Consider the following 14690-nt stretch of genomic DNA (forward strand, 5'->3'; position numbering starts at 1 on the left):
ATGTCTATTCTGCTTTCAGTTTTGAAGAGTACTTATCCTAGATTAGCAGTTTTTGTCTTCTAGCACCTTAAACCTTTCCGTTAACTTTAATCTCTCATTTCTGATAAGAAGTCAGCTATCATTTTAGTCATTTTTACCTATGCGTAACACACCACTTTTTTCTAATTGCCTTCAAGACCTTTTTCCTCCTAATTGATTATTTACAGTTGACTCTGATGCATCTAGATGTGATTTGCTTTGTAACTAACTTTAGTATTCACTGAGTTTCCTAAATCTGTTAACATCTTTTTTGTTAATTTGAGATAATTTTAGCCATCATTGTCTTAAATATTTTTCTGTACAATTTATGCCTCTATTCTTCTAGAAATCTAATTATATGTATATTAGGTCACTTTGTAATGATAGTAACCAAGTCTCTATTTTTTTCTTTCTGATTTTTAGACCAGATAATTTTTATTGGTCTATCTCCAAGTTAACTTTTTGATGTTTTTGCACTATATAATCTGATGATAGATTTGTTTCATGAATTTTTCATTTCAAATACTATACTTTTTATTTCTTTTAAAAGAAATTTTTCATTTATATGTTGACACCCATATCTACTTATTCATTATGATTAAGCTTTTCTTTAATTCCTTGAAATTAGTTATAAAAACTTTTAAAATTTTTTTTCTGCTAATCCTAACATCTGGGTCAGCTCACGGAACTTTTTTTATATGTGACATTTTCTCTTGTGGTTCTCATTTTTCTATCTTCTTTGCATTCTGGCAAAATTTAATGATATTCTATATGCCTATAATCCCATCGACTCAGGAGGCTAAGGCAGGAGGATCAAGAGTTCAAAGCTAATAAATTATGCATGGCACACATTGTTTAATTTTGCATGTAACTTCTTTTTAGTGCGTCAATGAGGTTTTAGTGATGTTGTCACCCAACACTTGGCCTTTGTTGTTCAGAGAATGCCTTCATGATTTTAATACTGGTTTTCCTATTCAGACTGTGGATTGGGTTTGAATATACTGTTATCAACCACCTGGTCTTTTAATTACTCATCCCAGTAAACTTATAGTTTGTGAAGCATTTGTTTCTCAGATTCATGACACTGTTAGAACCTGAAGTAGTAGCTGTTGGGTAACTGTGAATTCTTTTTTTTTTTTTTTACTTGAAATAGATTGTCTGAAATAGGCATATTCTCCTCTGTGTTTATCCAAACCTCCCTGTCATGTGTACTACAAGTTACAATTTGGAAGTTACTGTATTAAAATTCTGTCTGTTCATGGTTCTAGAAGAGTGATGTTCTCTCCCAAACACTGGTTACTACAGCAGCATTTTTAATGTTGTAAAATAAGAATAAAGGCTCTGAAGGCCAAAGATTTTAAAAAGTCATTTTACAAATGTTACGTTAAATTAAAACTGAGCTTTGCTGTAATACTGTTTTCTCTTCAAAATGTGATGGTACAGGAAAGGTGTTATATGCAGGGGTGGTATTGCAGGGGAGCATTTTAAATTGCAGAAGTAAAAAAGTTATAATATTTATAATTTTGATGAGTTTATTTTTATAGGGAAGATTTTTCTCCCCTGAAATTTTTTCTGGAATAGCAAAATGTTTCCATTATTAAAAATTGAAATTGTTAAAAAAAAAAAAGAGTTCAACGCTAGCCTCAGCAATTAAGGGATGCACTTAGCAACTCAATGAGACCCTGTATCTAAATAAAATGCAAAAAAAGGGCTGAGGTTGTGGCTCAATGGTTAAGCATCCCTGGGTTCAATCCCTGGTACCAAAAAAAAAAAAAAAGTTTAATTATATTCTGGTCATTTATAGATGATACATCATAGGAAGTCTGGATTATATTGTCTTCCTATAAAGGATATTCTGTTTTATGTGTCATGCAGGCTAATTACTGGTGAATTGTTTTGATCATATTAGATTTGGTATTATTATTATTATTATTATTATAATATATCAGGTACTCTTAATTAAGTACCTGATATATTAGTGAAGCTGCTGCATCCTGACTCTGCTGGAAACCATTTCTTCCAACATTGCCATTTAGCATCATCTTCAGTCTCCTTTATAGCAGTCAAACTCTGCTAAGCCTTACAGAGTCTCATCTGGTACATTCATATCAAAAATGAATTTCCTCCAGGCTTTTAGTATTCTCTCTCTAACATACACATAATTACATTGCACCCACCATAAATAGCTCAGACATTCTTGTCCACAAAATTCCAACCACTATGATAATCTTGCACTTTGATAATTTTCTCCTTAACTCAGTATGACCACCATCTTACTTGAGCTTCATCTCCCTAATTGTGTTTTGTGCACCAGGCCTACAGTCATGTCTGAAATTAATACCTGAAAATGTTTAGTTTTTCTAGTTTTATACTCTTTTGTGTCAGGAAAACAAATCAAGTACATTAGATCTATTACAGTTTCAAGTAAAAATACTAACTTACTTTTATCTTTGCCCATCAATAGTGGTAGAGACACTTAGGTCAACTTACATAGAAACTGCAACATCTTATATACTCAACAACAATTTCATTGTCCATGGAACGAAAAAATTAATTGAAAGAGTAAACCCCAAAATGGATATCTGAAAAATAAACTGGTCAAAATTAGTAAGGCAATCAGACTTAAATAATCATATATTTTACCAATAGCACTAACTTAAAAGTATGAGTCTACAATAACTAGAAAAATACATGTTAATGGCTAGAGGCATAAAAGTTTCTATTATGATAGGCAGTCTCTTATGATGCTTTAATATTATATGATAGTTGTGAAATGATTACAAACTAATAATGAACATAATCTATTTGCAGATTAAAATGTTCTTCCCTGTATTATCTACAAAGTTTAGATAAACCTCAAAATGCCCTGGAAAAGAAATTTCTTAAGTCTCATCAAAATAAACTGCCAGGTTTTTTCCTACATTTGACATGACACAGTGCCAAGATTTCTAGTCCTGAATACACACTTTCTATAGGGAAGAGACTTTTATCTTGGCAATTAATAGATCATTTATCTCATTTCATACAGCCAATTTTAGTTGTAAGAAAAGAAATGTTTATATATTTATTCTGCTGACTTTAATCTATAATCAGGGATCAACAAACTTTTCCTGAAAAGAGACTGATAATAAATATATTAGACTTTGTAGGCAAGTCTTCATTGCCACTCAAGTGCCAGTGTAGCACAAAACAGCCTAGACTGTGGGTAAATAATATAAGTTTCTGTGTTCTAATAAAACTTTGTTTACAAAAGCAAGTGTTATTGTTGGACATCGTGGTGTGCTCCAACAGTCACAACTACTCAGAAAGCTGAGGCAGGAAGATTACTTGAGCCTAGGAGTTTAGGCCAGCCTGGAAAATAAGAGAGAGGGGGGGGAGGGGAGAGAAGAGATAGGAGAGAGAGGGAGGGAGAGAGAGAGAGAGAGGGGAAAGAATGAAAGAAGGAAGGAAGGAAGGAAGGAAGGGAAGGAGGGAGGGAGGGAAAAAAGGAATAAAGATAACAATTAAAAAAAAAAAACAGTGTCAGGCTCATCACTTTTCCAGAGTATTAATGTTTATGCTCACAATAGATGTTTGGCTAGGCTGTATACATACATACATACATGCATACATGAAAGCAATTCTGTTCTTTTGTTTGCTTTCTTTTATTTTTTCCATTTTTTTGTTGATACATTATAGTTGTAAATCATGGCAGTATTTGTCGTTACATATTTCCACATGCACAATATAACACTCCAGTTTGGCCTATATCATTCCCCAGTATTTTCCCTTCACTCCTCCATCTCCTGGTCCCTTTCCTACACTCTACTGATCTCCTTTTGATTTTCACTTTCTTTTCCTTTTTCCTCTCTTGCTTCCACATTCGAGAGAAAACATATGTTCCCTTGATCTTATGAGTTTAGCTTATTTTGTGTAACAGAATGTTCTCAAGTTTCATCCGTTTTCCAGCAAATGACATAATTCATCTTTATGGCTGAATAAAGCTCCATTGTGTGTATATGCCACATTTTCTTTATTTATTCATCCTTGATAAGCACCTAGTTTGGTTCCATAGTTTGGCAGCTGTGAATTGTGCTGCTATAAACATGGGTATGCATGTACTACTCTAGTATTATGACTTTAATTCTTTAGGATAAACATTGAGTAGTTGTATAGCTGGGTTATATGGTGGTTTCCTGCCTAGTCTTTTGAGGAACCTCCATACTGATTTCAATAGTGGTTATATTCATTTACAATCCTATCAACAGAGAAAAAAGTGTCCCTTCTTCTCCACATTCTCTCTAGCATTTATTATTGTTCATATTCTTTTTTTTTTAAGTAGTTGGACACAATACCTTTATTTTTATTTATTTATTTTTAATGTGGTGCTGAGGATCGAACCCAGGGCCTCGCACGTGCTAGACAAGCAATCTGCTGTTTTTTTTTTTTTTTTTAAGGGCGGGGGGAGAGAGAGAGAGAGAATTTTAACATTTTTTTTATTTCTTAGTTTTCGGCAGACACAACATCTTTGTTTGTATGTGGTGCTGAGGATCGAACCTGGGCTGCGCGCATGCCAGACAGGTTCGCTACCACCTGAGCCACATCCCCAGCCCCAGCAATCTGCTGTTGAGCCACAACCCCAGCCCCATATCGTTCATATTCTTGGTGGCTGCTATTCTGACTAGAGTGAGATGAAAGCTCACTGTAGTTTTGATTTGCATTTCCCTAATTGCTAATGATGTTGAACATTTTCATAGATTTGTTGTCCATTTTTATTTCTTCTTTTGAGAAGAATCTGTTTAAGTCATTTGCCCAATTAAGCTAGGTTATTTGAGGTTTTGGTATTAAGTTTTTTAAAGTTTCTTATATAGTCTGGATATTAATCCTGTGTCAAAGAGTAGTTAGCAGGGCTGGGGATGTGGCTCAAGCGGTAGCACGCTCGCCTGGCATGTATGCAGTGCAGGTTCAACCCTCAGCACCACATACAAAGATGTTGTGTCCACCCAAAACTAAAAAATAAATATTAAAAAATTGTCTCTCTCTTTTTTTTAAAAAAAAGAATAGTTAGCAAATATATTTTCTCCCATTCCGTAGGTTCTTTCTTCATGTTACTAATTGTTTCCTTTGCTGTGCAGAAGCTTTTTAATTTGATGCCATTCTGTTTATTAACTTTTGTCATTATTTTCTGAGCTTTAGGAGTTCTAATAAGAAAGTCATTGCCTGTACCTATATGCTGGAGTCTCAAACCTATATTTTCTTCCAAGGATTTGCATAGTTTCTGGTCTAATTCCCGGGCTTTTGATCTCTTTCAAGTTTGTACAGGGTCTAGTCTTATTTGTCTACATATAGATAACCAATTTTCCTGGCACCATTTGTTTAAAGCCTGTCTTTTCTCCCAATATATTTTTGGCATCTTTGTCAAGAATCAGATGACTGTTAACTGTGTTGGATCTTTTTCTGTGTCTTCTCTTCTTTCCCATTGGTCTATGTATCTGGTTTTATGACAGAGCCATGCAGTGGTTATTTCAATAGCTTTGTAGTACAATTTGAAGTCAGGTATTGTGATGATGCCTCCAGCTTGCTTATTGACTTAGAATTGTTTTGGCTATTCTGAATATTTTATTCTTCCAAATGGATTTCAGGACTGTTTTTTTCTAGGTCTGGAAAAATGACATTTATTATTATTATTATTATTTTAAATTTATATATGACAACAGAATGCATTACAATTTATATTACATATATAGAGCACAATTTTTCATATTTCTCTTTGTATACAAAGTATATTCACACCAATTCGTGGGCATTTTGATGGGAATTGCATCAAATCTGTATGTTGCTCATAAAACCAATTTCAAACATATACAATCATATTAGTAGTGATTTTAGTGTCCAAAAAGAGATCTACTAAACAATAATTACTGGGCTGGTTTGGTGACTTGTAGTCCTAACTACTCAGAAGGCCAAGCCAGGAGGATTGCTTGAGTCCAGGAGTTGGAGATCAGGTTACGCAAAATAGCAAGACCCCCGTCTTAAAAATAATAATAATTACTGATATCAAAACACATCTCAATCATTATGATAGTCACTAACTCTTCATTGTTTTCCTTGAAACTCTAATATACAATTAGTGAATGTCAATTTAGGACTAATTGTGCTGTGTTATAGAGGAGAAAGCTGATTATAATAGTAAATGAAATCAGCTATCATGAACTGATTTGTGTTTATTTAATTACAATTATCATGCTGATGACTCTACATATTAAGTCTCCACCTATAGTCCCCTAGGTGCTAATTTTAAAGATATGAGTTTTCATTAAAAATAAGAAAAGAAACCCCTCTATGCATTTCAATAATTCAAATTGTATCATAATTTGACTATTAACACAAGGGAAAATCAATGCAACTAATTCAGATTTAAATTCAAGATTACACAGTGCAAAAGAGGGAATAGTCTTGGAAAGGGAAGTATAAAAATGTAAGATCCCTCTTAGAGGTCAGAAAAAATAAATTAAAAAATGTGATTTTTTTTAAAGGTAGTGTTAACTTGAAGTGGAAAACAAAAAGCAAAAAACCTTTGAAGCAAAGTCAGTTGTGTTTACAAGGACCTTTGAGTTTCTTTGATGTTTTAGTGATTCTGGTTTTTAAAATGTTGATTTGTGGAGGATGGGCACAGGGGATTGAATCTAGGTGCTTAACCATTGATCCACATCACCAGCCCTTTTTTTACATTTTTTTAAATTTTGACATAGGAAATCCATAAATTACTTAAGGCCTTGCTAAATTGCTGAGGGTGACTTTGAACTCAATATCCTCCTGCCTCAGCCTCCAGAGCCACTGGGATTACAGTGTGCATCATGAAGCCAGGCCTTAAATGTTGATTTTATAATCCTTTCTTTTTAGCTGATAAGAGAAATTACAAAATACAGAATACTTGCAAACTACAAAATATAGGATACTTACAACTAAAGGTGCTTTGTTAAATGATCAGAGTTTAACTAACTCTGCAAGTGACTCTCAAGCAGTGACTCTCAAACTGGGAGAGTAATACTAGTCTTATCAAGAGAAGTTTAGAAATGCCTGGGGGCATTTTGTTGTTGTTTCACCATCACTGAGGAAACTACTAACATTTTTTGGCCAGGCCCATAGATAGTATATAACCTTCAGCTAGTAGGAATAGTCCAAACCAAAGTACCAATAGAGTTCTATCAAGAAACCCTGGTGCAAAGAAGTAATCTACCAAGGAAAACACAGTTGCAGTTAAGTAAGAGAACAGAGCAGGTGCCGGGTGCAGTGCTGCATGCCTGTAATCCCAGTGGCTCTGGAGGCTGAGGCAGGAGGATCATGAGTTCAAAGCCAGCTTCAGCAAAAGTAAGGCCCTAAACAATTCAGTGAGACCTTATCTCTAAATAAAATACAAAATAGGGCTGGAGATGTGACTCAGTGGTCTAGAGCCCTTGAGTTCAATCCCTGTTACCAAAGAAAAATAGACCACCCAGGTGACTTGTTTGTACGAGTAGGTCTACCTAAAACGAAAAGGGATTTTATGCAGTCAAATTTTTTTATTATCCATTTAAATATAATTCTTTATTTCTTTATGTTTGTCAAGAAGTAAGTATATTTAAGATAACAATGAAAAATAATAAAAGAATGACAAGTGTAGAAACCTAATGATGACTTACACTTTTTGATTATAGACTTGAGATTCATCAAAAATGACAATGCAATCCCTAGCTATTGCAACAGAAATCTTAACCTCTGAGTGAAAAAAAAAGAGGGATGTTGAGATACCTTCAATCATCTTTTCTCACTTCTGCGTAAGTACCAAGAGAGGTTGGCCAAAAATATTTTAAAACCTAAAACATACTATTAAACTTGGCTTTTCTTTAAAATAAGTGCAAGTATATGATATGGCCTAGTGTTAATTTACAATCCCTACTTTCTTATGCTGCGACTGTCTTTAAATGTGCCCAGTTTGAACTGAGATGTGCCATAAGTCAGATATCAAAGACTTATTATGAAGAATGTAAAATAACAGTTATATTTTTATTTTGATTACAAATTAAAAGGATGACATTTTGAATATATTGAACTATGTAAAATGTGTTATTAAATGAAGCTCATCTGTCTTATTTTTTAAAATATGACTTCTAGAAAATTTAATTTACATGTAGAGTTAATATTATATTTCTATTGGTGGTTCTAAGGGATCAGTGAGAAATAAGAGAAAGATCATGTTCAGATTCCCTATTTCATCATTTGGGTTTGATGTCATTCACTGATCTTCTTATGTATTCCAAACCATTTCAAATTTCATGTGGATTTGGGTAAGACTGAGATTTCATACGAATCACAGAGAACTTACTTTCCCATATATGTTTGTTCAGTGTCCCCCACTGAGTATAGTCTTCATAATAGTGTAGTATATTTATAATAATATTGGAACCATGAGTTTATCCAACAAATCATTTGTTAACTCTCTCATACATTCTAGGCATTTCCCTAGTCACTGATGTAACAGTAGTGAACAAAACAACTAATTTCCTGCTCTTGTTGGAAATTGTGTTTGAGGTTGGGTCAGAGCAGTCAACGTAAGGCAAGTGGTAAGAGAAGTCTAAAGTGGTAAGGCAAGTCTGAAGAGAAAGAAAGGCAGGGTAATGGGCTTGATAGTCATGGAAAGAGGCTCTATTTTGTGTAGGATGGCCAGGAAAAGCCTTTATCACATGAAATTCCACTGTTACAGAGACATGATAAAGTAAGGGGGTAGTTAGCTAGTTAGATGATTTGGGAAGTTAAGGTTGAGGCAAAGTTGCAAGTGTAAATGCTCTGAAGCAGGGGTGGGATTGGTGTATTTAAATGGAACTAACAGACAAGAGAAGAATGTTAGGAAATGGGGAGAAAAGGATGAGGGGAGTCACATTGAATAAGAACAGTCCATAATAAGGCAGGCCAATCCATAATAAAGTCATGGCTTTTTTTCCTTTTTTTTTCCTGATACCAGAGATTGAACCCCCAGGGGCACTTAAACACTGAGCAACTCCCACAGTCCTTTGTAAAATATTTTTTTTAGAGATAGGGTCTCACTGAGTTGCTTAGGGACTCACTACATTTCTGAGGCTGGCTTTGAACTCAGGATCCTCCTGACAGCCTCCAGAGCTGCTGGGATTACAGATGAGTACGACCAGGACTGGCTAAAGTCATTGCCTTTTATTTGGAAATGGGAAGCTATTGGAAGATTTTGAGCAGAGACACACAATCAAATTTATATTTAAGAATATCACTCTAGTTGCCATCAGGACAATAGATATTGGGGAAAATGAGGGCAGAAGCAAGGACAGAAGAAGGCTATGGGAATCATTCAGGTGACTTATGATGTGGGTTTGGCCTTTATATTGGCTTAGCAGATGCAGAGGAGTGGTCAGATTCTAGGCATGTTTCAAATGCTTATTTGGAAAGAAGGAAGTCAGAAAAATAAATAAATAAAATGCTTTATAATTTATATCAAATTCTAGAAAATGCAAAACAATCTATGATGACAGGAGATGTTTGGAGACAGCCCAGAAAAGGAGAGGGGAGGGATTACAAAGAAGGATGAAATACTTTTTTGACTTTGGCGATAGTCTCATGGGTATATTCATGTCAAAACTTATCAAATCCTACACCTTAAATGTGCAATTTATTGTAGGTCAACTATATCTCAATAAAATTATAAAAATAAAGACATAATATTGTCTAATGGACTGGAGTTGGAATGTGAGAGAAAAGAGATCAAAGGTGGTTTGTAAGTTTTGGGCTTTGAGCATCTGGATAATGGGAATTAAATTGTCATTCTTATTTCTGAGATAGGGAAGACTGAAAGCAGATTTTGAGAGAAAAATGAGTTCAGTTTTCAACATGTTGTTAGAGATGCCTACTAGATACATTTTATAACATAATAAATACATGGTAGAAAAGAAATGAAGAATGACTCAGATAGACAGTTTCTCTGTATGATCCACTGGTTCTCCAGAAAGCGCAGAAGTACACTGGACCAACGGGGACCTCTCATGGCCCCTGTAGACAAATGTTTGTGCACACCTTTTTTTCCCATCGTTTTCTTTATTTAACATTATGAACATGGTGGACTACATTCTTTTCTCTAAGTTTTAAAGATTCAGTTAATTTGGAGAAACAACTGATGGGTTCATTGTTGGAGGTTGATGAATAACCTTAGCAGAGACTATAGTAACAAGCCCTTGGTCACAGACACTGGCTCCACCCAGGATGGGAGCATTGCAGACACTCTTCCTTGGGCTGGCTAGCTTGTGCCTTTCCCCCCTTAACTGTACATATCAGTAATTCAGCTATATTATGATTTAAATCAGATTTTGCTCCTCTTGTCAGAAAGTACAATTGCTTGTTAGTTGATAGGTTGTGATGAAAAGGAGTCTACTCCTTGGGCTTGATACTTAGCTCCATTACTCACTGGATGTGTGACTGCCTCAATTTACTCTAAAATAAGGATTGGAATAGGACCTACTACTACTGTAAGGTACTATTGTTATGAAGATTAAATGAATTGATATGTATAAAACCTTCAGAGTAACAACTGGACATAAAGAAAGCATTCAAGAAATGTTAGCTACTAGCTTTCTTCTCTGACAATCGGTTTTGTCAGTTGGTTCCCACTAAGTTGTGGACTTTTTTGGACCAGGACCAGATATCTTGTCTTTTGATTTTCATCCACTCAATAGCACAAAATGAGAGTTAAAAATATGCTTTTGAATTAAATAATTTCTTCCCTTACGGATAAAGATAAGAATCAAGATCTTAGCCTGAAGACTAATGTCCATCTCTCTGCCCCCACCTGTCCCCGCCTTAAAAAAAAGCAGGCCACTGTCTCCAGTTTACACCCTCACTCACAGTACCATTCACCTTCCCCTTTCCTAATCAGAGGGATCTTGGGGTGGGGCTTCAAGGAACCTCTAGGAGTTTGAAGGGGAGGGAGCCTGGAACCATAGACTAGCTGTGACAAGTCAGGGGTGGGATTTGGTAGTTCAGAAAAGGAGGTACCAGACCAGGAATGGGGGATGGGAGTGATGGTGGAGTGGGCTAGTTCAGGATGAACCAGAAATGAGACGTTGAGGAAAGCCAGAAAGGACCAGTTGGTGGGGGGGGGGATGGGTGGGTGACTACTAGAATCATGTGGAGGGTCGCTTGTGAGGGCACAGAAGCAAAGGCAGGTGATTGGACGAGAAGGAGAGTCCTAGTTGCCAAGGCAGCGACTAGAGGAGAAGGTCTTCAGTTGAGAAGGTCTGGACTAGAGAAGGACGGAGCAGCTCCGTGCGTTATCCAGTCGAGTCTGTGGACCGACCCCCAGATATCCCTGCTGAAGTGTCACCCGGGAAAGGCTTAAGCCTTCCCTGGTGCCACCCCTCTGCGCTTGGCTACCCACACGCCCCCTGAGCCCTACCTCCTATGCGCCCACAGACGCCCGCCGCAGCCTACTTCACCAGCTCACCCAGGTGACCACAACATGGCTGTGGCGCAGGTGCTGGTCTTCTGGCTGTTCGTGGTGCTCTTCTGGCTGTTCGTGCTGCGGCCGAACTGGCGAGTGCCGGGCCAACCGGACCCGAGCACCGGCCAGCGCTGGTCGAAACACAAACTCTGTGCAGACAACGAATGCAGCAGTGAATGCGCAGGCGGGCGGGCAGACCAGGGTCTCCACTGTGGCTCTTTGGGGCCGCATGGGGCTCCGATCTCCCGGTCCCCAGCCCCGAGGGCTGGGTGAGGGGGGTCGCAGGATGACGGGTGGGGAGCAGGAATGACAGAGCCTCGGGACCCTGCGTGTGTCCCCTCTGGCTCTGCTGGCGCCCCAGCCAGCCCGCTCGGGTTGTGGGGGGCTTCAACTCCCACTTGTTGCCAGCATTTTATTTTTCTCTACTGACTGAGGCGGGGGTTGGGAAACACGATTCCCCAGGGACAGCTCTTAGTTTATTCCCTTCCAGGATTTGCCTAGGATCTCAGTGGGTGATGGGGTTGTGCCCACACTGTAGCAGAGCGCTTTTCTGCTCCCTCTACAGGGACCTGGGCCGGTGCAGTATCAGGGCAGATGCTCTCCAGGGCTCGGTGGCCCTAATTCCCGCGGCAGGTTGATGGTGGGGCTCCTTGGGAAAGGCTCACTGGCCCCTTTGTCCTTTTGCTGCACTGGGGATTGGGCTGGTTTTGCCTTTTAACAGGGACTAGAGTTTAGGCTTGGGAAGAGCACCGAGTCCAGGCACGCAATGTGTTCCGAGGTCTCGGCCCCAACTCTGCTTCAATCCTGTCATTTCTGTGCATAGAAGCCTCCCTTCATATTTGAGGTAGGGTAGCAGGTGGGCCAATAATCTTTTGCTTTTGAAAGAGGCCAAGGATCTGCACCAGCCACCTGGGAACTGCAGTCTCTTCTGTGCACAGGAAGCGGACAGAATTGCTTCCCAGTCCTGGATTGGAGGTGGGCAGTGGGGAGGATGTAGCCATTCAGATTCAGATGAAGAGGTTTGTTGCAATAACAATAATAAATACTCCAAGATTTTTATAAGCCAATTCAGTTTTAGACTAAGTCACTAGTGTTGTTGGAACCTCTTTCCTCTATATATTTACTGGCCCAGAATACTTCTTATGGACTCCCGCTTGGTTTCTAGTAACCTTGCAACTTGATGACCGTGTTGTCCATAAATTGTAAGCAGTACATATTTTAAAATATTCATGCTAAAAAGGCCAAGAAGTTTACCATTGAGCTCTTTATATCTAAATTGGTGTTACCAAAACCAAATTTTGTAATTTGAATTGTTTGTTCCACTCCAATAAAGAAAAAAGATGTCTCCAATATATGTTAAGAAGTTCCTAGAGGTAACCCTAAGGCTGGAATAAATAAACACTCAGAGAAGCAAAGCAGCTGCCATGATATTTTCTTTCATTTTTGCTATTCTTTGCTATTCAGCGCTATCCTACGTGGGATACCTGGACAATCTCATCACTGATGCTTCGTCAGTACTAAGACATGGTGTTGGTTAGGTTCAGTGGGGTAACATAACTTGAGAAATGGCCTGTGTCCAAACAGATGTGACCAAAAACAACAGGTGGGTCTGTGTTGTGTTGTAGGAAGTAGTGAGGTGTGTATGTAAGGTGTCCTTGTGTGCCTTCCAAATAAGTGCTCCAAAAAAAAAAAAAGAACTAAATAGGTGCTCCATAGTATGCATTATGTTGTCACCTAATATATTACTGATTTATAAATCCTCTATGACCTAAGGGGGAACAAGAGAAACATTGCCATTTCCACTTGTGATGAGAATTCCCCACCTTAAAGTGTCTCTCACCTTCAACTTGGCCTCTTAATTACATATGAATTAGGATGCTGACAGTTCTGAAATAGTCCTATTTTAGCTTCAAAAAAACAAGTTACCCTCTCCAAATCTGTGTTTGTTCCTCAGACATATATTTTTATAAAACAAACATTCTCGTGTATTTTACTGCTAATTGGCTTTTAGAAAAAGTGTTATTTCCATTTCTTTGTGCTTTTTACATACATCTATTGTCCATTTCATCTTAAATCAGAAACTGTCTATTTGGTCAACCAAAAGAAAAATGTTGCTTCTACCAGTTTCTAGATCAATTGTGATCCTAGTCCTGCATTTTAAGCATGAAGGTATTGCCTGACCTTTTCTCGTGGTTAAACTTGTTCCTTGTCAGATAGGATACCCACTTTTGATTTTGTTTATTAAAAAAAATACGAATGAGGATGTTCTGAAACAATCTTAATGTTGGATATAGTCAACAATATTTGCTCAGAGAAAATATATTTCCTGGTTATTTACCCAGATCCTAAACCCAGAGACAGCAACTCTGCTGCAAATGAAATTGACAGTGTTTACGGCTGCATGGTAGCACTTGCAGCCACTTAAAGGTAATGTCTTTTAGCAGTTAGTTCAAGTTAATTAACCCCTTGGGGGTTCCTGGATATTCTAACCTCTTCCCTATTACCTCTGCATGAAGCCATACTTAAGCCTGTCCATGTCTACACTTGGATTTACATATTTGCAAAATGAAGCTTTCTATGATTATGAAACAGAAAAAAATTGAGGAGGCCTGCAAGAACCAAGAGTTTCACTGAAACCAGCTATGGTTGGTGGTAGCCATTTTGCTTTTTATTTCTCAGCACAGAGAAAAATAGAGAAGCTTCCTTTTCCCTCGTCTAATTGCAGGGAATATTGTATTTTATAGCAATAAAATCTCTAAGGATTTTAGATACTTTGAGCAGGTGAATTAAAAGTGATTCCAGAGAGTACTGATTTTTGTTCATAGTGGGATTCATATTTCCTGATGAGTCAATATGGACTGTGAAAAATCAAATCCTAATGTTTGTTTTTTCTTTTTTCAATGTTCATATACAGTGTTAATGTATCGAGGTGAAGCTGTTGAAGATTTCACAGGACCAGATTGTCGTTTTGTGAATTTTAAAAAAGGTGACCCTGTATATGTCTACTATAAACTTGCAGAGGTATCACCAGAACTTTGGGCCGGAAGTGTAAGTAAAAGTTTGACAGGTGTTATATTCTTACTTTTGATGGGTAGCAGTGTAGAGTGTAGATTTAAATGACTGATTTCTTGGGGTCTTTGTAGAGTTAACCTGACCTCTTTGCCAGGCCCTGTGCTCCTAACACACCTTAGGCCTG

At 37.5% G+C, this 14690-nt stretch overlaps 1 protein-coding gene across 5 annotated transcripts in view; it reads left to right on the forward strand.

Moving 5' to 3' along the window:
- The window catches only part of LOC144373104 (transport and Golgi organization protein 1 homolog), a 91088-nt gene that overhangs the window by 40739 nt on the left and 35659 nt on the right, over positions 1 to 14690 (forward strand). For all 5 annotated transcript variants that reach the window (XM_078036209.1, XM_078036210.1, XM_078036212.1 and 2 more), the window contains exon 7: positions 14409 to 14542. In XM_078036209.1, the coding sequence (XP_077892335.1) occupies positions 14414 to 14542 (129 nt within the window). In that variant the 5' untranslated portion in view covers positions 14409 to 14413. The remainder of the gene's footprint in view (positions 1 to 14408; positions 14543 to 14690) is intronic.

Source organism: Ictidomys tridecemlineatus, unplaced genomic scaffold (assembly GCF_052094955.1).
Source record: "Ictidomys tridecemlineatus isolate mIctTri1 unplaced genomic scaffold, mIctTri1.hap1 Scaffold_233, whole genome shotgun sequence".
Taxonomy (NCBI): Eukaryota; Metazoa; Chordata; class Mammalia; order Rodentia; family Sciuridae; genus Ictidomys; species Ictidomys tridecemlineatus.